We start from the raw sequence: 21,273 nt of genomic DNA on the forward strand, positions 1-21,273 counted from the left end.
GAATAAATAATAGCGTTGGCTCTAATTTGATTCATTGAAAAATAGAGGGAGTTGTGCTGGTAGGAAGTTTTGCTCCAACTAGAGGGATTTGTGAAGTTGTGCTGGGGAAAAAAGATAATGTATGAATAAATAATAGCGTTGGCTCTGATTTGACTCATTGAAAAATAGAGGGAGTTTAGGGCCTCTGAGGGTGAAGATCATTTGCGATTCTTTTGGATGATTTTCAGAATTGTCAAAATCTAGATAGAAAACAGGCTGGGAGACGGCTGTCCTCTCTTAATATATATATGCAGATTAGTAGGCTCATCAGTAACCAATCAAAAAAATAATTTGTGTAATAGCAATTTTTTGATTTGGGGCAATAACAAATTGTAGAATTTGGGTGGTATCGGCAATACTTTATAATGTATTACGGCCGATGTATTTGTCGTATTCACGGTTATATAATGCCGTGTTGCTGTATTTTCTGCTGTATTGACTCTGAACGAAGCTAAGAAGCGATTTAATATGGCTTTGAAGCCTGGGTGCTTTGACTGGTTGAGGAAGATTTGCTAAAAGTTTTCTAGAGTTTTCTAGTTTTCTGGTTTTCTTGTTAAAGTTTTCTAGTTTTAGGTGACTGTTTGACTGACCGTATATCAAACAATAAGCTCTGTAAAGAATGTGGTTCAATACCATTTTCCAGAGCTATAATGAGAGAAAGACTAAGGTGGCTAGGCCTTGTTTTACAGATGGGGATGTGCTTTTTGTGCTAAAGATTGTACTTTTTGGCCAGGACCAAACGAAAGGCCGGCCGTCCCTGAACGTTTTGGGATAAGAAAGGATTTAAAGAAAATGTGAACTCTATGGGAGGGGGTAAAGACTGAAGCTATGAATTGAATGGGGTCGATTAGACAGCTGTGTCGGATTCAGGGGCTTGGTGTTCTAGTGAGTTGTTAAAAAAAATTTACCTGTTTTATGTATTTTTGGCAATGTATATTTGGGATCAGTTAGCCCAAGAATATATGGTTTGCCAAAAATGCATAAAACAGGTATCCCTTTAAGACCTATTGTTTCAACAACTAATTCACCAACGGTAAAAATCGAGAACTGGGCAGCAATGACACTTAAAACTTTATTATAACTCCAAGATTCGTGTATAAAAAACTTGGAATTTTTAAAAGATAAACTTATAAGTGTAGAAATATCAGAAGAATCTAGATTGTTCAGTTTTGATATAAAATCAATGTATACGTAGATTCCTTTTGATAAATCGTTTAGTATTTTATCCAAAAAAACTTGAGGAACGTAAAAATGAGATAGGAGAATTATCTTCGGGAATTGAACTGGAAACTATATTAAATTTAGTCAGAATAACTAGTAGGAATACTAATTACTTCACGTTTAGAGATAATTTTTACCATCAAATTAGGGGATTGGCAATGGAAGGGCCTTTAACTCCGTTGTTAGCAAATACTTATGTAGAGTATGTAGAAAATTTAGCTATAGAAACATATTTTCTAAAACCTAAATTTTGGGGCAGATATATGTATGATATTTTAGTTATTTGGAATTATGGGGAATCACAAATTGAAGGTTTTTTGGAACATTTAAATAATCTGGGAGGAGAATTACTTTTTACAATTGAAAAGGAAACAGATAATAAGTTACCGTTTCTTGATATTTTGATCCATAGAAATAATAACAAACTAGCGTTTTCAATTTACCGTAAACCGACTACAACCGTTACTTGTCTTTCGCATCAAATCATCCGATCCTGGTAAAAAGGGGTGTGGTTATTTATTTAGTTGATAGGGTATTAAAATTAGTATCACCAGAATACATAAGCAATGAACTAATTTTTATTAAGGATATTCTAGTAGGTAATGGCTATCCGGAAAATGTTATTTCTCAACTAATTGAAAAAAGGAAAAAAAAAGTTGATAGAACCAAAAATATTAGAAGAAGATGGGTCAAATCAAGAAACAAATTACATAACTTTGCCTTTTATCCCAATATTGTCACAAAAATTAAGAAGAGAATTAAAAAACATAATATGAATGCAGCATTTAAATCAGGACAAACTGTAAGCTCGTTGTTAAATAAAGGGAAAGACAAGGTACCGAGAAATTTGCACAAGGGAGTATACAAAATTCCATGCTCTTGTGGTAAATTTTATGTGGGAAGAACACAACAGATTTTAGAAAATAGGCTACAGCAGCACAAGAATGCCATAGATTGCGCTCTAAAACAAAACAAAACACCAAAAACGTTTGAGTCAGCTGTTGCAGAACATCTTTATAATTTTCCTCATCACAGTATTTTACTTGATCAAACAAAAATAGTAGATACGTCTGTAGGACTTTTACAAAGCTTCAGGGAAATTATAGAAATAAAAAAGATAATATATGGGGGTATTAGTATCAATAGATATGAAGGGGATTTTAGGATCAGTTCAATTTATAATAGTTTAATTAAAAAGCAGGTAAAATTTTCAACCAGCATTATTTTTAATAATAGTTCGGATACGAAAGATGACCTTGCGGACAAAGGTCAGACTGGGTTAAATGCTCGGAAAGGTAAACGAACTGCAGCTAAGCTTGCAAGCAAACGAATCTGTTCAATTTAGAGTTCAAACACTGGGTGATGAACTTGTGAGATCTAATTAGGGGTTATGGGCCGGGGGTTAGCTGACCTTTAGTGTTTTAGTTTAAGTATAAATATATTTTCATTTTTTGACAGATTTCCATTTATATAATGTGAGAAGGTGTGTTCCAATCAATATAAACATTCGATTTTGTTTATACGCCAGTGAATGGAAGTGTTCATTTAATATGTGAATTTTCTTTTCCTATTTATTTATATTTTTTCTTTTGTTTGTTTAGTATGTTTTTTATGTTGTTGTAAGAATTTTTTTTTTCCGTTGAGAAAGGCTCCCGGATGTGGGACCGAAATATTCGGAGTATTTTTGTTTAATTAAGTGTTTGTATACACTGCTTTATAGAAATTAAAACCCGTTTTTCTTGTTTAATTCTTTGTAAATGGAAAAGCAGTGTGGTCTAAGGAATTATTTATTTCAAATGTCACATCTGTAAATTTGTTAGAATGTCACATATAACCTTTTAGATTGGACAGCGTTGATGTCAATTCTGAGACCTGTCATCTGTCATACTATAAAATGTCTGTTACGACCATTGGATGCAACAGCGACGATGTCAGATATAAGGTCTGTCATCTGTCAAATATGTCAAAATGCCAGATATGACCACTAGATATAACAGCGGCGATTTCAAATGTAAGACCCGTCAAATATTAAATATGTCAGATACGACCATTAGATGTAACACCAACGATTTTAAATGTCAAATCTGTCAAAATGTCAGATGCGATCATTTGGTTCAGTAGTGACGATTTCAACCGTCAGATCTGCCATCTGTCAAAATCTCAGATACAACCATTAAAATGTTACAGCGATGATATCTAATTTCAGACCTGTCATCTCTCAATTTATTAAAATGTCAAATAAGATCATAAGGTGTAACGATATATATTGACGATATATATTTGTTATTTTTTCAGCTGGATGTGCCACGAAGGAGTCAGTTGTAACCAAATCAAATTTCAAATATATGTATTGGACAATGAAGCAACAGCTTATTCATCACGCTTCCTCTGGCTGTAATTTAAGAGTTGGAGATTTACTTGCTTCTGGTACTATTAGTGGCCCTGTATGTATTGTCTTTCTTCTCATTCCTCCAGGGTTGGTTATCCTCTTCAGTGTCAACTTTCTAGTAGAGGGGATTAGCATCAGATTTTCTGGAAAAAGGGCCTAATAACCCTAAAAAAGTGCAGTTGTGTGTCAAAATGTCCATAAGAGAAGAAACGAAAATGATTTATAAGGAGCCTAAAGACTCTCAAACGTTTGTCTAAAAACGCCTCTCTAGACAAAACGCCTGGCGTTCTTGACAAATCTCTTCGCCAGGATTGTTATCCTAAAAAGATACTATTTTGTGCCAAAATTCTCTTAAGGGAAGGATGAAAATGTTTCTTAAGGGCTAAATTGCTCCCAAACGTTTTAGACCATTACAAATCAATTTGGCAGGGTTGTTACCCGCATCTGTACCACTCAGTCAACGTTTTAGGGGAGGAGATGAGCATCAAATTTTCCTGAGGGAGAGGTTTTTTGAACTGAAAAAGATACAGTTTTGTGCCAAAATATTCTTAAGAGAAGGGCGGAAATGTATCTTAAGGGGCCAAATTGCTCTCGTGCGTTTTAGATCATGACAAGTCTCTTCGCCAGGGTTGTTATTCTAATCGTTACCACTCAGTTAACATTTTAGGGGAAGGGCAAGCATCAGATTTTCTTTCAGAGGGGTTTTGTGACCCTTAAAAGGTGCAATTTTTACCAAAATCTTAAGGGATGGCCAAAAATGTTTCTCAGGGACCAAAATGCCTGTAAGATTTTGTTAATTTTGTAAGTTATATTTCAACAATGTCTTGAGGTTTTATAGTCTTGATCTATGGTCAACATGTATATGGTCAACAATTCTGATATCTTTCAGTAGCTTAAATCAAGCTTTATCCGCCTACCGAATTAAATTTTTGTTTGTTTTGCAATTTTTCCTGGTACAAAAATGGATTGAAAAGCTACACAAATGGGTATAATTTTTTTTTTTTTTTTTTTTTTTTTTTTTTTTTCTGAAATTAACGAATTTAATGAGATAATTATCTTGTCCCCGTTACAGTTGTAGTTACATTGCAGTTACAGGTTATTGTTGTAGTTGTAGTTATCATGTTACAGTTATCTTCGCGCACGTTAAATTTGTAATTATGTTTTAGTTTCAGTTTACAGTTGTAGGCTTGTCGCAAAATCAGAGGGAACACAAAGGCTTTTTAACTCTTATTATTTCAACTCAAAACTTGATTAGTTTTCAAATCTACTCTCTTCTTGATGATTTTCAACTTGAAAACAGTCTCGAAGTCAATTTATTTTTCTCAATTCACGTTTTCGAAAATGCCCATAAGTTCTTAAATGTAAACATGTCATTTTGATTTTATGACTGATTTAGTCATTGACTAATTTTTTCTGTCATTTGACTTTTATTTATGTTTAATAAAATGACTAGCTGAATTTGAAATTTTAGCTCGAATATATATTAGTGGATTAATTCTTAAAATCTTGTTTCAAAGTAAAATTTAGTCTATGTCAACTTTTATGTCTTTCGTTTTTCTTCAATGTCAAGGTGCTGTGGCGCTTAAAACTAGTCTATCTCTTGTTTCTGAGCATTCTACGTAATATTTTTTGTATTTTTGGCAACATTTGATATCAATCCTGTCGGTTGGTTTGACCAGTCAATCGCCTAACTGTTTCTCGTGCTGCCTGCAATACTGTCGGACTTATGATTTATTACTTATTTATTATTATTTATTGTTACTTATATTATTTATTATTGTCTTCCTGACTCAAAGTCATGTCTTATCCCTGTGTTACAGTTCCTTTTATAACTATTGGCCAACTTGATTGAAAAGCAAATTTCTTGAGAATAGTCTGTTTTCCTGTTGTAAAATTTTCAATTTCGCAAAAAACGTGCAGCCTAAAAAGTGCCTAAAAAGTGCCATCTAAAAGTAAACAATGCAGTCCAAAACGCCCAAAAACGCCATCTAAAATGTGGCACTCGTTTCGGGCCTTCAAGGGAAGCGTGTTAATAATTTATAATCTTTAGATAGTCTAATTTTTTATTCACCGGTATTCTCTGTTTCTTATTGCCCTCGTGAGGTTGATGTCTCTGGGCCAGTTTGGAATTGTGGCGTTTTTTGTTTGTTGTGCCATGCACAACACTGCATGTGTTGTGCATGGCACAACACTCGTCAAGTAGTCAATTGAATTTGGCTTCTTGTCTTTTTCATTTTCCTTGTGTGTGTGTGTGTGTGTGTGTGTGTGTGTTTTCTTTTTCTCTGCATTCCAGGCTACAGAGTCTTGTGGGGGGGGGGGTGTAGAATAGTGTATCAAAACATATTTCTATAAGTAATGTGAGCAAAATACACTATTATTTGGAAACTTTATAACATAAAGGAACTAAGATATATATTCGAAGTTGACTCATCTAGCAGAAGGTTCTCGGATTTGAATCAATGCTAAAACTGAGCTGATAGACCAAACGAAGCTAAAAACCTAAGTTTTTGTGTTATTTTTACATCTTTTTCATTATTTACTTTATTTTTACATCATCCAGTGGCTCCTGGGCTAGTGACTGGATCCAGCCCCCCCCCCCCCACCACTAAAATGTAGTCTAAAGTAGTGTTATTTAATTAATTACCACAAGATTACGTAAACTTGCCCCTAACGCAAGTTTATCGGATCAACCTATTTTGCCCCCCCCCCTAAAAATATCCTGGATCCGCCCCTGTCCCGGGCTAAACCCCCTTCCACCCTGAAAATTTTCTCTCACTCGTAAAAGCGTAATAAAATTTCTATAAATTTTTTATGCGTTTTTTTTAGATTTTAGGACATGAAGTTTTTAAGTCTCTTATGTGTCATTAGTATTATTTTCTACTGCACTTGATCCTTAATCTTCGCCATCTATTTCTTACTATACGCCATCTATAGAAACACTAATCTCTAGGCGGCACTTGTAGAAACTACTTAGAAGAGGCTACTTGAAACTACAAAGGCTATTTAGAAACTGCAAACGTAGAATTGCACGGTATTTTTATTTAGATCGTCACATTAGGCCACTTGTAAAATTAGAAAGTGAGAAACATACATTGCTATTTCGGAAACCCCTCAAATGTTGAAGAAATAAGAGATATTATAAAAATTTGTTTTGTTTTGTAGGAGGCTCACGAATTTGGCTCAATGCTTGAACTGAGCTGGAGAGGCTCTAAGGAAATTCCGTTGGAGGATGGAGTAACTAGAAAATTCCTTTTGGATCATGATGAAGTTATAATACGGAGTAGGCGATACCTTAATATATATACATATATATATATATGTATATATATATATATATATATATATATATATATATATATATATATATATATATATATATATATATATATATATATATATATATATATATATATATATATATATATATATATATATATATATATATATATATATATATATATATATATATATATATATATATATATATATATATTGTGTGTGTGTGTGTGTGTGTGTGTGTGTGTGTGTGTGTGTGTGTGTGTGTGTGTGTGTGTGTGTGTGTGTGTGTGTGTATATATATATATATAGCTCAGTTGTTTTCCCCTCCCATTGGGGGAAGGGGGAATTCAATTTTCAATTTGAACTCCCTTGTTTATAAATCATCGTTTTATTATATAATACAATGTGTGTGTGTGTGTGTGTGTGTGTGTGTGTGTGTGTGTGTGTGTGTGTGTGTGTGTGTGTGTGTGTGTGTGTGTGTGTGTGTGTGTGTGTGTGTGTCTCTCTCTCTCTCTCTCTCTACATCTCTCTCTCTCTCTCTCTCTCTCTCTCTCTCTCTCTCTCTCTCTCTCTCTCTCTCTCTCTCTCTCTCTCTCTCTCTCTCTCTCTCTCTCTCTCTCTCTCTCTCTCTCTCTCTCTCTCTCTCTCTCTCTCTCTCTCTCTCTCTCTCTCTGCGTGCGTGTGTGTGTGTATATATATATATATATATATTCACTACTCCCCCACTCTTGATAACAACTCCCATGGGGTTTTGGAAGTGTTTCGCACAAAATGATTTTTAGTTTGAACTCCCTTGTTCATAAATCATCGTTTTATTATGCATACTTCTACCACATTGTTTACTTTTTAGAACTGTTGTAACTAAAAAGAAAACTCTTTGTTCTTTTAACTGCCTTAAAATTAAATTCAAAGTAACCAATCAGGTTCCGAGTTCTTATCATTGGCCCAAAATTCTATTCAAAATAACCAATCAGGTTAAAAGTTCTCTTTATTGGCTCAAAATTTGACATAATTACAACGGCTAGTTAAAAACTAGGATATTCCGCTTCTCTTTCCAACATCCTTATGCACTGAAGGACTGCAAGTAGTGGCTCACAAATACGTCCCAAAAATAAACCAAAGGCATTAAAGCACCCAATCTAAGCTAGAATTACAATGATCACTACTTTAATGTAATACATATCAATGCACACATTAAAAATATTGCACAACATGCACAGGTTTAATTCTCCTACCATTAATAACAACCCTGCAGCATTAAGTACCCTGAGGCCAGCACAGCTACGTGCGCTCCTCCTCTATTCCAATCTGTTTAAAGCTCTTTACACCCTTCCAAGAAGTTCATTTTCCCCTTAAATCTTTCTTTACGACATTCCCCGCATTCGGGCTTGGTTCTGCGGTGAGTTGGTAGTAGTAGTAGTAGTGGCGTGTAAATTCAATTCGGGGACGACCTGCTTTTTGTTTGGTCTTACACGGTTCACCGACAAGGACTATATGGCGCACTCTTTAAATTGTGCAAATTATTAACATGATTGTACACACTAATTCCTCTTTTCTTTTTCGCCTTCCAATGTGTTTGGTCTTTCTATTAGCTCAGAATCCCCTCTATCATTTGTACTGCAATCTAATCTTAGCACTGCTGTGCATCAACACTCCGTTACTTAATTTGTTAGCGCTTTTTTTTGCTTAACTCAGATCTATGTTGTGGGCCAGCAAATATATTCTTAGCTGTTCAGAAGTTGCATTGCGCCAGCTTAAAGTGCTAAAGACAGTTAAAATGTGATATATTAGTTTGAATTGGTTAAGAGAAGTTGCATTGCGGCAGCTTAAAGTGCTAAAGACAGTTTAAATGTGATATATTAGTTTGAATTGGTTAAGTATAATTTGCATTGTGGCTGCTTAAAGTGCTAAAGACAGTTAAAATGTGATATATTCGTTTGAATTGGTTTTAAGAAGTTGCATTGCGCCAGCTTAAAGTGCTAAAGACAGTTAAAATGGGATATATTAGTTGAATTGGTTAAGTATAATTTGCATTGTGGCTGCTTAAAGTGCTAAAGACAGTTAAAATGTGATATATTAGTTTGAATTGGTTAAGTATAATTTGCCCAGACGTGAATATATATATATTGAGTTTGCCATAAATATTTGCTGAGGCATGATTAATGATTTTTTCCGAAAGAACCCCCCAGAAGTCAGTCCTATGACTGGATATGATCATAGCCGTATTTCTATGATAGATTATAACCATCATTGATATATGTTAATAAAAGTCAAGTCTATAGGTGTACTGAAATATTTTCGCTAGAGGGTGGTTCAAAGAATTTAAAAAAAAAACACAATTTTACGGCGTGATTGATCAGTTTTTCCGAGCAAACCTGAAAAGTGTGAGAAGCTCTGAAAAGTTTAGGAACCTTTGTCTTAATTCATAAACAAGCAGATTAGAAGAGTTCATCACGCCCGGCTCTACTTAACATCCTTATTGCCTCTCTTAAAACTTAGATCTATGTAATGGGTCAGCAACTAAATTTTGACTTAAAGTACTATAGGCAGTTAAAATGAGGTATTTTAGTTTTAATTGGTTAAGTAAAAACTTTGCAAAACCATAAATATATATTACAAAATTTGAAAAACTTGGGAATTCAAATACTCCATATGTAGTTATACAGCATTTGGTAGTAGCGGGTTCTAGATACAAAAAGGGAGGTAAATAAATAACGGTTTTATTTTCAAACACCATAAAAAGGTCATGCCGATCAGTGGCAACATTATGCTTCAAAAGGTCTAGCTTTCTTTTGAAAGTGTTGTAGTTCATTTTGGGAATTAGCAAATTGTTCATTTTTTTATGGACAAAACCTATGCCAAATTTAACTAAATAGTCTTGCTTATTCATTTTCATTGTTCAATGTGGTAACATTGAACATACAAAAAAAATAAACAAAAAAAAACAAACATAAAAAATCTCATAAAAACCCTGTTTTCGGGAATGAATAGACCTAAGATGGGTACATGGAACAATTTTGTATGTCCTTGGTACTTAAACAGAGGCGTTTTTTTAGGGCGGGGGAGGTAGAGGGGGCTCTCGCCCTGGGTGCCGAATTTTTGTGGGCACATAATTTCAAATAAGTAATCTAACAGTTATAATCATTCTTTAATTTTATTTTCTTAAAATAAAGTTGAGGGACAAGTTAATAAATGAAAATAATTAATAAATTATTTATTAATTGCTAAAATAAGAATAAGTTAAAAAAAATGAAAAAATAATAAATTTAAAAAAATCAAACAATAAATTATTAATTAATTGATAAATTGAAAATGCTTTTGTTAATATTTTGTTGAAGTTAAACCTACAAATTTTGTAGGAGACAGGGGGAGGGGGCGATATTCAAGATTTTACTACGGACGTAAGAGATACCAGAATCGTCACTGAGAAAAACGCTGTTTTACGGTGTGAATCTTTAGGTAGGTCTAGGTGGCAATTTTTTTCAATGTTTATGATACTTAAAGGTAATAAAATTTTTCAGGTCACAGCCAAAAAGATGGAGTAAGAGTTGGTTTTGGTGAGGTTACTGGGAAGGTCTTGCCTGCGTATCCAATAAGTCAATGAAGTGCCATTTAAGATGCTTATCTGCAATTCCGTCCATTCCTTTCTTACTTTTGTATTATCTATTCTCCAGTCTTTAATTATCTTTAATGTCTTTAATCTCTTTATTCTTTAATACACTTTTGGTATTGGTATTCTTGATCTTAGTGCTAGTTTGGCAAATCTCTGCCATGTAAGGGCCAATTTTCACGAAGCTCTGACCTGGTTGGAAGTCATTCATTCGCGTAAACCGTGAGCCTGTGTGTTGGTTGCGGGATTTATTCAGTGACAGCTCGTTCCCACGCTCTTTCTCCCTCCACTCGTCCCTTGTCCCTCCCTCCAGAGCTTAAACGCTTCTCTCGTTCATCTCTTGTTGAACTTGGCGAATAGCACTACTTTAGTTCTGTCTTGAGACCAGAACCGAATTGATATATCCTCCTTTTTTTTACCAATGGCTGTTTTCACTTCGATGGATGATGAGCCAATTAGCTCAAAGATTGATGAGCTAATTATCTCAAAGATTAATGAGCTCAACTACCATTCGATGAGCTCATTCATTCGCGTAACCGTGAGCTTGTGTTTTGGTGCGGGATTTGTTTAGCGACAGTTTGTTCCCACCCTCCTTCTCCCTCCACTCGATCCTTGTCCCTCCCTCCTGAGCTTAAACGCTTCTCTCGTCCACCTCTTGTTGAACTTGACCAATAGCTCTAGTTTAGCTCTGTCTTGAGACCAGTGTAGAACTAAATGGAAATATCCACTTCTTTTTACCAATGGATTTTTTTATTCCGATGGATGATGAGATCATGAGCTCAATGATTGATGAGCTCAACTACCATTTTTGTAAAAATGGGTCCTAAGTGTGTAGATACTGCTAATAAAAGGAAATACTTCGTAGGCTATTAAATGACCTTATCAGAAATTAAAGTGAATGTTTCTTACGTTATAAAAATAAAGATGAAGATTTGCCAGACGACACACAATTGAGACACTGCTCAAGTATCAGATACTTGATACTGATACAAGTATCAGTATCCGAACTATAATCAGATTGTTTGAACCGTGGAAACCTACACAACCATTTGTCTTAATAAAGGGGAAAATTGGGAATTCAATTTCTAGTGAATGAGTTCCCCGCATGCTTTTCTGTAGTTTTTGGAAGTTTTGCAGTTAATAATTTCTGTAGTGGATTCTACATTTTAAAAAAAGGTAAAAAATCAGCGAAAAAAAAAGCTGAAAACAGTAGGCACAAAAAAAGCTTAAGAAGGTATAGCTTTCCTTTGAGGGTAAAGTTGTATTATGGAGTCGACAGATTGTTAATGTTTATTTGAGAAGGAAAAGAAGGTATAGCTTAAGAAGGTATAGCTTTCCTTTGAGGGTTAAGTTGTTTTATGGAGTCGACAGATTGTTAATGTTTATTTGAGAAGGAAAAGAAGGTATAGCTTTAGAAGGTATAGCTTTCCTTTTAGGATGCAGTTGTATAGCTTAAGAAGGTAATAGCTTAAGAAGGTATAGCTTAAGAAGCTTATAGAAGCTTAAGGTATAGCTTAGAAGAAGCTTAAGGCATAGCTTAAAAAGGTATAGCTTCCTCTGTAGATTTAATTGTATTTAGGAATCACAAATTATTAATGTTTAAGTTTCTGAAGACGAAAAGCTTTGTCAAATTTAACTAATTAGTTTTGCTTATTTATTTTCACGATTTTACGTGGCAACTTTGACGAAGGAGTCATTCTGCTCTAAAAAACTTCATAATTCTGAAACAGCTAAAGGAGAATCTTAGAAAATCGGGGTCTGAAATCTATTCAGATTTCAGATATTCAGATTTCTGTGAAAATATTTTTATTTTGACGTCATTGTTGCTTGAAATATTACAGATTTCTGTTTCAGTCAATATTAAAAATTTGATTTTGATTTTATCAAGTATTACTGGGAAGTATTACGGGGTCTTAAGGTATGAAATATTTTTATTTTGACGTCATTGTTGCTTGAAATATTACAGATTTCTGTTTCTGTTGCTTATTTATTTTCACGATTTTACGTGGCAACTTTGACGAAGGAGTCATTCTGCTCTAAAAAACTTCATAATTCTGAAACAGCTAAAGGAGAATCTTAGAAAATCGGGGTCTTAAGGTATGAAATATTTTTATTTTGACGTCATTGTTGCTTGAAATATTACAGATTTCTGTTTCTGTGAATATTTAAAATTTTATTTTGATTTTATCAAGTATTACTGGGAATTCGTTGGGTGATTAAAAACATAATTCAAGATTAGCTCTATATTTGCAGTATCAGTACAAGATACTAAGGTATATAGGAGTGCCACCATTGATGTTAATTTAAGACTGAAATTTTGGAAGGGTAACTACTTTCCGGGAACATTGCTCCCGAAAAATCTACTCACATGTGGCAACATTGACGAAGGAGTGTTTCTTCCCTAAAAACTTCATAATTCTGAAACAAACAAAAGGAGATTTTTAGAAAATTGGGGTGAAAATTAAGAGCTAAAATAGGTCCAGGGGGCGAAAAATACTTCTATTTCGATGGTCTTGGTGCTTCAAATATTTTCTATTGGGGCACCAAAAGGGGGGCTCCGAAGGTTATCAGAAGTGTATCTTCTTCTCTTCCTTTCATTCTTTGTTCAATTCTAAACTGTCTTGTTTTTTTCATTCACTTTTCCTTTTTTTTTCTTCCTTTTATCTTATTTACTGTCTTCGAGCAAATTTCATGTCCCATGAATTTATGCAAAACCAAAGACCTTAGAATCCTGTAGTCACCAAATAGCGCTGTCAAACAGTTCGTGGTAATGAACTGTAAGTAAGGAGCGACCCGGCTCAATAGTAACCGCAACTCTAAAAAACGGAATATTGATACCAATAGATATATCAAAAGAGTTGTTTTTGTATGCTTATTTTAAATATATAAGTTTTATTATGTTTGGTCTTACACATCAAAAGTTACGTGCCTGAGAAAATTTGCCTTATTTTCAAAAAAAGGGGGAAACAACCTCTAAAATCCATAAAAATTTAATGAAAATTACACCATCAGATTCAGCGTGTCAGAGAACCATACCATAAATGTTTCAAGCTCCTATCTGCAGAAATGTGGAATTTTGTATTTTTTGCCAGAAGAAATGTCATGGATGTGTGTTTACTTGTTTTTTTTTTCAGGGATGATCGTATCGATCTAGTAGTGCTAGAATGTCGTGAGAGGGTTCATTCGAATGGAAACTAAAAGTTATAGTGCCCTTTTTAAGTGACCAAAAAAATTGGCGGGAAACGTGGCCCCCTCCCACGCTAATTTTTCCCGAAGTCGCCCAATCAAAATTTTGAGATAGCCATTTTGTTCAGCATAGTCGAAAATCTAATGAATATGTTTTTCAGGATGACTTAATCCCCCACAGCTCCCGGGGGAAGGGCTGCAAGTTGTGGACTTTGTCCATTGTTTACATATAGTATTGGTTAATGGAAAGTATACAGACATTTCAGGAAGAATTCTTTTTTGGTGGGAGAAAGGGTCGGAGGAGGGGGGTTACGGAGTATTATTTTTCCATGGAGGATGCTTCCTTGGGGGAAGGGACATTTGTGTGAAGGGGGCGCCGGATTTCCCAGCATTATTTAAAAAATTGATCAGGAATTAAATAAAAAATAAGTTTTTTTCAACTGAAAGTAAGGAGCAACATTGAAACTTAAAACGTACAGAAATTATTACGTATATGAGGAAGTTCGCCCCCTAGTCAATACCTCACCCTTTACGCTAAAGTTTTTTTTAGTACTTTCAAAAGAGCTATCTATTCTAATTAACCGGTCTTTGTGATTCAGGGGTTTGTGATTTGAACAAAATTCGAACTTTAGCTTAAAGAACGAGGTATTGACTAGGGGTAAACTCCTTAATATACGTATTAAAAACGTACAAATATAGAAGTTCGCTACGTAAGTTAATTCGTAAGTTACGTCAGAACAAAATTTCGAGAAAGCCATTTAGCCAAAACATGTAAAATTAATATGCAAATTTCATTCTAATTATTGATTTACGGTGAACCAAAATCAAAGCTGCATTTTTTTTTTTTTATTTTATTGACAAACGGGTTACAATAAATAAATAAACAAACATCTCATTTAAAAAACACAATCCTATGCATTACTGCATGCCGGACAAAAACCCGAAAAAAAAGAAAAACACTTAAAAAAAGAAAATATATAATATTTTCTTTTATTATCTTTTATTTCCTCGGACCCTAATATAACCCAAAAAGGGTCCAACCCAAAAACAAATAAATATCTTCACTCGCCTTAACTCGCCATTAACTTAAAAACGATCAGAAATTAAATAAAAAAACAAGTTTTTTTTAACTGATAGTAAGGAGCGACTTCAAAACTTAAAACAAACATTATTCCGTATATAAAATGGGCTGTCCCCAGAAAATAATTGCAGCAGAAAATACTTTCTCCAACGCAAACACTTCCTCTATCATACAAATTGTTACTACTTTAAACTTTTTTTTAAGAATACAAGCGGACATGCTTTTGATTATGTAGGCATGTTTCCATAGTCCATTCCCAAAGGAGAAAGGGTAGTGACACCCTCGAAAATAACTAATTGTAATTACACAATCCAAGAATACTAATTTTATTTCTTAGCCGAGCCCCCCCCCCCCAGACAATCTGGATCTGCCAATATTTCGAAGGTGTAATATAAGAAAAAATCATCTTTTTGCCCCCCCCCATGATTTATATAAATTTGCACTACTGTATTTACGTAAATTAATGAAGAAGAAAAAGCTTACCGGAAAGCTCTACAACACTCTAAAAGATAGACTAGCAGTGTTCCCTCGAAAGATTTTAAGGCATTTAAGACAGAGTTGCTAACACTGCAGGGGCGTCTTACGATTTTGAAACCTGTTGTATCCAAAAACGATTGGAATCAGCTCTCCTCGTCGGACTCTACCATAGTCTCAAGGACTTTCGCAGTACAAAGACGAGTTGGAGTGGGCTCTCTTGCAGTCCCTTTACCATTACTTAATGTATCCTACAGTAATAGTGTCAAAGATTGAGGTACCAGAGAGCGATCCCCATGTGAAAACCTTTTAAATGTTGAAGGATCGAGATAAGCTGCCTTTTGGAAAAGATTAATCTTAAAATAAAGGCTTTCCATAAAATTCTTTTTAAACTCAACGAGTATGAATTCTTTGAGGGGTGCAACAATGGGACTATTGCCGGCTCTAGCATTACAAAAGAGTTCCAGTCTTTCTAACACAATTTGTGCTTGACTGCCAGTTGGATATGAAGAGGCACTTATCGGTGGTATTGTAATTGGTAGAAAGTGCGATAATAGCAACTTACAGTACAGTCCATCTATTAGACATAAGCCAGAGACGCATAATAGTTTCGTTGCACTCGTCGAATGTAAAAAACTATTTCCAGGCTCCCTAAGTTTTTTTAGACTCAGTCATTTCCAATGTGCTATTTCATCGCACTTATACGTCAAGAGGGAAATGAGAACGAAGGCCACTCTCTTTACAACATCATTTAAAGTTACCATGTTGGACAGTAGAAACTTTAGTTTTCTATATAATTTTCGTAGTTTTATAAATGTTTCAGTAAGTGCAACATGTCACAGGATAGCCTGTGGGGCAACCTCGTTTTCTGACAGATTCTCAGCTCCCCACTGGCAACCTCGTCATCTGACAGACTCTCAGCTCCCCACTGTCCACCTCGTTTTCTGACAGACTGTCTATTCTGACAGATTCTCTGCTCCCTACTGGCAACCTCGTTTTCTGACAGACTCTTAGCTCCCCACTGACAAACTCGTTTTCTGACAGTGTCTTTTCTGACAGACTCTCAGCTCCCCACTGGCAAGCTCGTTTTCTGACAGACTGTCCTTTCTGACAGACTCTCAGCTCCCCACTGGCAACCTCGTTTTCTGACAGACTCTCAGCTCCCCACTGTTCTTCTCCATTACTTTCGCCACCCTCTTCCGTAGACACTGCATCAGTTTAATTAGATTCTTCAGCCAAAGTATCTTCACTTCCGGAGTTTTCAGAAAAAGGAACAGAAGACCTCCTGAATCATTTTCACCAGCCTTCTGTTTAACTTTTTTTTTCTGGCAGCAACATTTATGTGACGGTGTATGGTTCCCAAGGATGGTGCCTGCAAGCCCCCTGTTTTATTTTAAATAAGCTGTTTCATACCTGGCTTATCAAACACAGAAAATATATCATTAGCACATACATAAAAGATAATACACCTTTAGCATTACAATATATCATTAGCACATATATAAAAGATAATATACACATATAACAATCAAAATAATACATACCACCTTTTTCTCGCATAGAAGAAAGTTCGGAATTTTCTGTCCTCTTTAAACTTGATAATCAAGATAAAGTATAGCGCTGTAATATATAGATGACGCTGTAATAGTAACATAAAACATAAAAATTTCGTTATTAAGCGTGGGCACTGTTTCTGTTTTCAAAGTACCTGTTTCTGTCCTGTTCATGCAAAAAAAAAAAAAAAAAAAAAAAAAAACAGAAAAAGATTACATTTTTTTATTTAACTATTCTGTTGTGTTTCTGTTTTTATAATAGCTATTCTGTCCTGTTTCTGTTTTTTTTTTCTGTTTCTGATTTTATTTCAGTGATACGAGAATGAGATATGTGAGAATTTCACTTACAAAATGGTTTTTAAACCATAATTTGAAATTGTGAAGAAGCTTGGTTACGCCTCATGCGATTTTAGAATTGGAACGTAAGTAAAATAATGGAACTCAGTCTGTCAAACATATCAAATAGTGCCGCTTGATTGCTTCAGCTAGGCTGAATTAGTGACTAGGAGTCAGCTGATAGCAGGAATTTGCATGTTAGCAGTGGGGGATCCATTTTGGTCAATTGTTGGTACCTTTGTCACATTGGGTTCTCCGAGATATTGCTCATTGGCACCCTTGTCACATTCAGCACCCTCCACCTTCCCAGAGATTTTGCTCTGAGGTGCCAGAGATTCTGAAAGGAGGATGCCAGAGATTCTGGCACCCTCCCCAGAGATTTTGCTCTAGGTCCGCCCCTGAATGTTAGGACGGTAAAGGTGCAGCTTAATTCTATTAGAACAACATCTTTCTTACTGTACATTTTTCCGTCAATTGAGCAGGAAAGTTTCACAGATACTATCCAGGAGAAGCAGGATACAAACACATCACTTATTACTGTATACTCTGGTTGGTAGGGCCTCTGTCTCCTACATTACATGGGAAATAATCTGCACCTTTAGCTGGGAGAACTTTAATTTAACCGTTTTTATGGAATTTGTGCTGCGAAATAACAGTGACTTTCTATGAATATCATACTGACCTATGGTAATCATATATAATTACTGATTATTAATTGCAAATTTTCTTAAATGCTTAGTCAGAGAGGAATGTAAATGTATTGAAGAATCGTATGTTTTTGCTGACAAATCTTTATTGCATCATATAAAGAAGAATAGAAGATAGCCACATATAATTTTTCTCATGCTACTAAAACCATCTCTAAATAAATTCAAGAGAAACCCTTTCAAGGAAAAGCCTAGAGTTGAAAAAGAGGCCTAACTAGCTGATTTTCAGGAAGGGTCAAAGTCTTATAAAATGCTGATATTCTTTTCTCATTCAGTAGCATACCAATCTTCCGGTGACCACGGTATTTTTTTACATACTGCAGCAGAAATTAAAAAAATTAACACTAAACGGCGAATTATTTCTTGTTGCAGCGCTATTTGGTAACTACAAGATTCTAAGGTCTTTGGTTTGCATAAATTCATGGGACATGAAATTTGCTCGAGGACAGTAAATAAGATAAAAGGACAAAAAAAAGGAAAAGCGAAGGAAAAAACAAGAAAGTTTAGAATTGAACAAAGAATAAAAGGAAGAGAAGAAGATAGGCTTCTGATAACCTTTGGAGCCCCCTTCTGGTGCCCCAATAGAGAATGTTTGAAGCACCAAGGCCAACAAAATAGAAATTTTTTTCGCCCCCTGGACCTATTTTAGCTCTTATTCATGCCTTAACACCCCAATTTTCTAAGATCTCCTTTTTTGTTTCAGAATTATGAAGTTTTTAGAGCAGAAACACTCCTTCGTTAATGTTGCCACATGTGAGTAGATTTTTCGGGAACAAAAATTCCCGGAAAGTAGTTACCCTTCCCAAATTTCAGTCTTAAATTAACCCTAGTCACTACTAGATGGTGATCTTGACTATTAACACCACTAGCGGCACTCCTATATACCCTAGTATCTTGTACTGATACTGCAAATATAGAGCTAATCTTGAATTATGTTTTTAATCACCCAACGAATTACCAGTATCACTTGATAAAATCAAAATAAAATTTTAAATATTCACAGAAACAGAAATCTGTAATATTTCAAGCAACAATGACGTCAAAATAAAAATATTTCATACCTTAAGACCCCGATTTTCTAAGATTCTCCTTTAGCTGTTTCAGAATTATGAAGTTTTTTAGAGCAGAATGACTCCTTCGTCAAAGTTGCCACGTAAAATCGTGAAAATAAATAAGCAAAACTAATTAGTTAAATTTGACAAAGCTTTTCGTCTTCAGAAACTTAAACATTAATAATTTGTGATTCCTAAATACAATTAAATCTACAGAGGAAGCTATACCTTTTTAAGCTATGCCTTAAGCTTCTTCTAAGCTATACCTTAAGCTTCTATAAGCTTCTTAAGCTATACCTTCTTTTCCTCCTCAAATAAACATTGACAATCTGTTGACTCCATAATACAACTTTACCCTCAAAGGAAAGCTATACCTTCTTAAGGTTTTTTGTGCCTGCTGTTTTCAGCTTATTTTTTCGCTGATTTTTTGCCTTTTTTTAAAATGTAGAATCCACTACAGAAATTATTAACTGCACAACTTCCAAAAACTACAGAAAAGCATATGGGGAAGTCTCATTAGAAATTGAATTCTCAATTTTCCACTTTATTAAGATATGGTTGTGTAGGTTTCCACGATTCAAACAATCAGATTTCATGTTTGCTGCATCTGACACTTGAGCAGTGCCTCAATTAATTGTCCTCAAAATGTATTATTCTAATTTAATAGAAAAAACACATTGAATTATGTTTTTCAATTAGGATACAAGTAAAATTGTATTCTAATGTATGTTTTTTCAAAGTGTGTTTTTTCTAGATTAAATATCTAGGGATGACAAAAATCTAATGGTCAGATCGACCTCCCCCCCCCCCAATTTTAGCCAATCGTAACATACTGTTTGTTTTTATTGCTACCTATTCATCTTATTCTGGACTATCTAATTTTATATCTAAATATATTTAGGTATTCTTGCATTATATGAGCCTTTCTAAAAAGTCAAGTTTGGTTAATGCTAATGAAATAAAATAAAATAGGATGAATATATAATAGTTTAGAACATATTTGGGCTACATATTTGTACACTAGGGGGAGGGTGTTGGATAAAGCATAGCATATATTAAATACTTAAGCTAACCTAGTTAGCCGCCCCCCCCCTAAGCCGGGAAAAAATTAGTTTAAATATCATATACGCAATGAAAACCACGCTATCATTGCCTACTCTATAGCGGTTAACCCGTCGGTGACGGGTTTTTCGTGACTGGTTTCCTTGTAAAGGCTCATATAATGCAAGGGTACCTCTATTTATCCTTCAATTCTAATTCAGATCTTTCAGAAGCAAGAATCAGGGAACTTCTTTAACGCTAGGTGTAGCTGAAATTAGGTGTTTAAAAAATCCATTTCTCAAAATAGGCAGCATGAAAGGAGTTAGGGGAAGACGAAATGTATTTTTCAAAAGCTAGGGGAGGGGGGGGGCAAAATGTATTTAAAAAATCCGACGGAACCTCAGCGCAACGCGAAGCTGAAAATAGGCAGTTTACAAAATCTACCCCTCGAAATAAGCAATGTGAGAATAGTAAGGGGGATCACAATGTATTATTTGAAATCTAGGAAGGGCAAGATGTATTTTTTTAATCTGGGGGGTGTGTGTGTAATTTTGTTGTTTCTCGATAGAATATCCCCCAAAAAAGTATTTCAAATGAAAACAATGCCAAGAAAATATTTTGGTACTTTTCTTTTATTGGAAACACAGCCAAAAAGTGAAGTTAGGTTAATTGTAATGAAAAATAACAAAACCTGATGATAATAACACTTTAGAAACAAAATTATGGAAACCCATCTTAGCCTAACCCAACCTATCGTAACCTATCCTAACCCCCTCACCTAATGTGCAAATATATAGCCCAAATTCTACATGTCAAGTGAATTCTATCATCCATCACTATCATCATCCAACACCCCCAAAACAGTTTTTTTAATAAATTTGTAGGGCTAAAAATTAGAGAGCACGTGTTTCCCTCAAATTACGCCATTGGTAACATACTACGTTTTGATCGCTACTGATTTACTTACTCAATAAAGTATATATTTTACCTACAAGGCCGTACACAGGATATTTTTTCGGAGGGGGTTTTAGTCAAAGATTTTTTTTCGGGGGGGGGGGGGGTACACGAAAAAACTTCAAAAAGCTTAAAAAATTTTCTTTATATCTATTTTTGTTACGTTTTTACGAGTCAAAAATACATTTCGTGCGGGGTTCAAACCCCCCAAGCCCCCCCCCCCTCCTCTGGGTACGGCCTTGCTTGTCTTATAAAGATATGTTATAACTTATAAAGATGTTTATTCTTCACTCGTTATTCAGTTCTTTCAGAAGCAAGAATCCGGCGGAACCTCTTTAGCGCTACGCGCAG

The 21,273-nt window shown here is 34.8% G+C and overlaps 1 protein-coding gene across 1 annotated transcript in view; it reads left to right on the plus strand.

Annotated features, from left to right (window-relative positions):
- Faa (fumarylacetoacetate hydrolase) overlaps nucleotides 1-10,663 on the plus strand; it is a 47,921-nt gene extending 37,258 nt beyond the window's left edge. Inside the window, exons 7-9 of the mRNA XM_089105604.1 lie at nucleotides 3,556-3,704; nucleotides 6,812-6,929; nucleotides 10,450-10,663. Of these exons, the coding sequence (XP_088961730.1) occupies nucleotides 3,556-3,704; nucleotides 6,812-6,929; nucleotides 10,450-10,532 (350 nt within the window). The 3' untranslated portion in view covers nucleotides 10,533-10,663. The remainder of the gene's footprint in view (nucleotides 1-3,555; nucleotides 3,705-6,811; nucleotides 6,930-10,449) is intronic.
- Nucleotides 10,664-21,273: the final 10,610 nt, after the last annotated feature.

This window comes from Artemia sp. Qi Xiang Cuo, chromosome 19 (genome assembly GCF_049724085.1).
Source record: "Artemia sp. Qi Xiang Cuo chromosome 19, ASM4972408v1, whole genome shotgun sequence".
In the NCBI taxonomy this organism is placed as follows: domain Eukaryota; kingdom Metazoa; phylum Arthropoda; class Branchiopoda; order Anostraca; family Artemiidae; genus Artemia; species Artemia sp. Qi Xiang Cuo.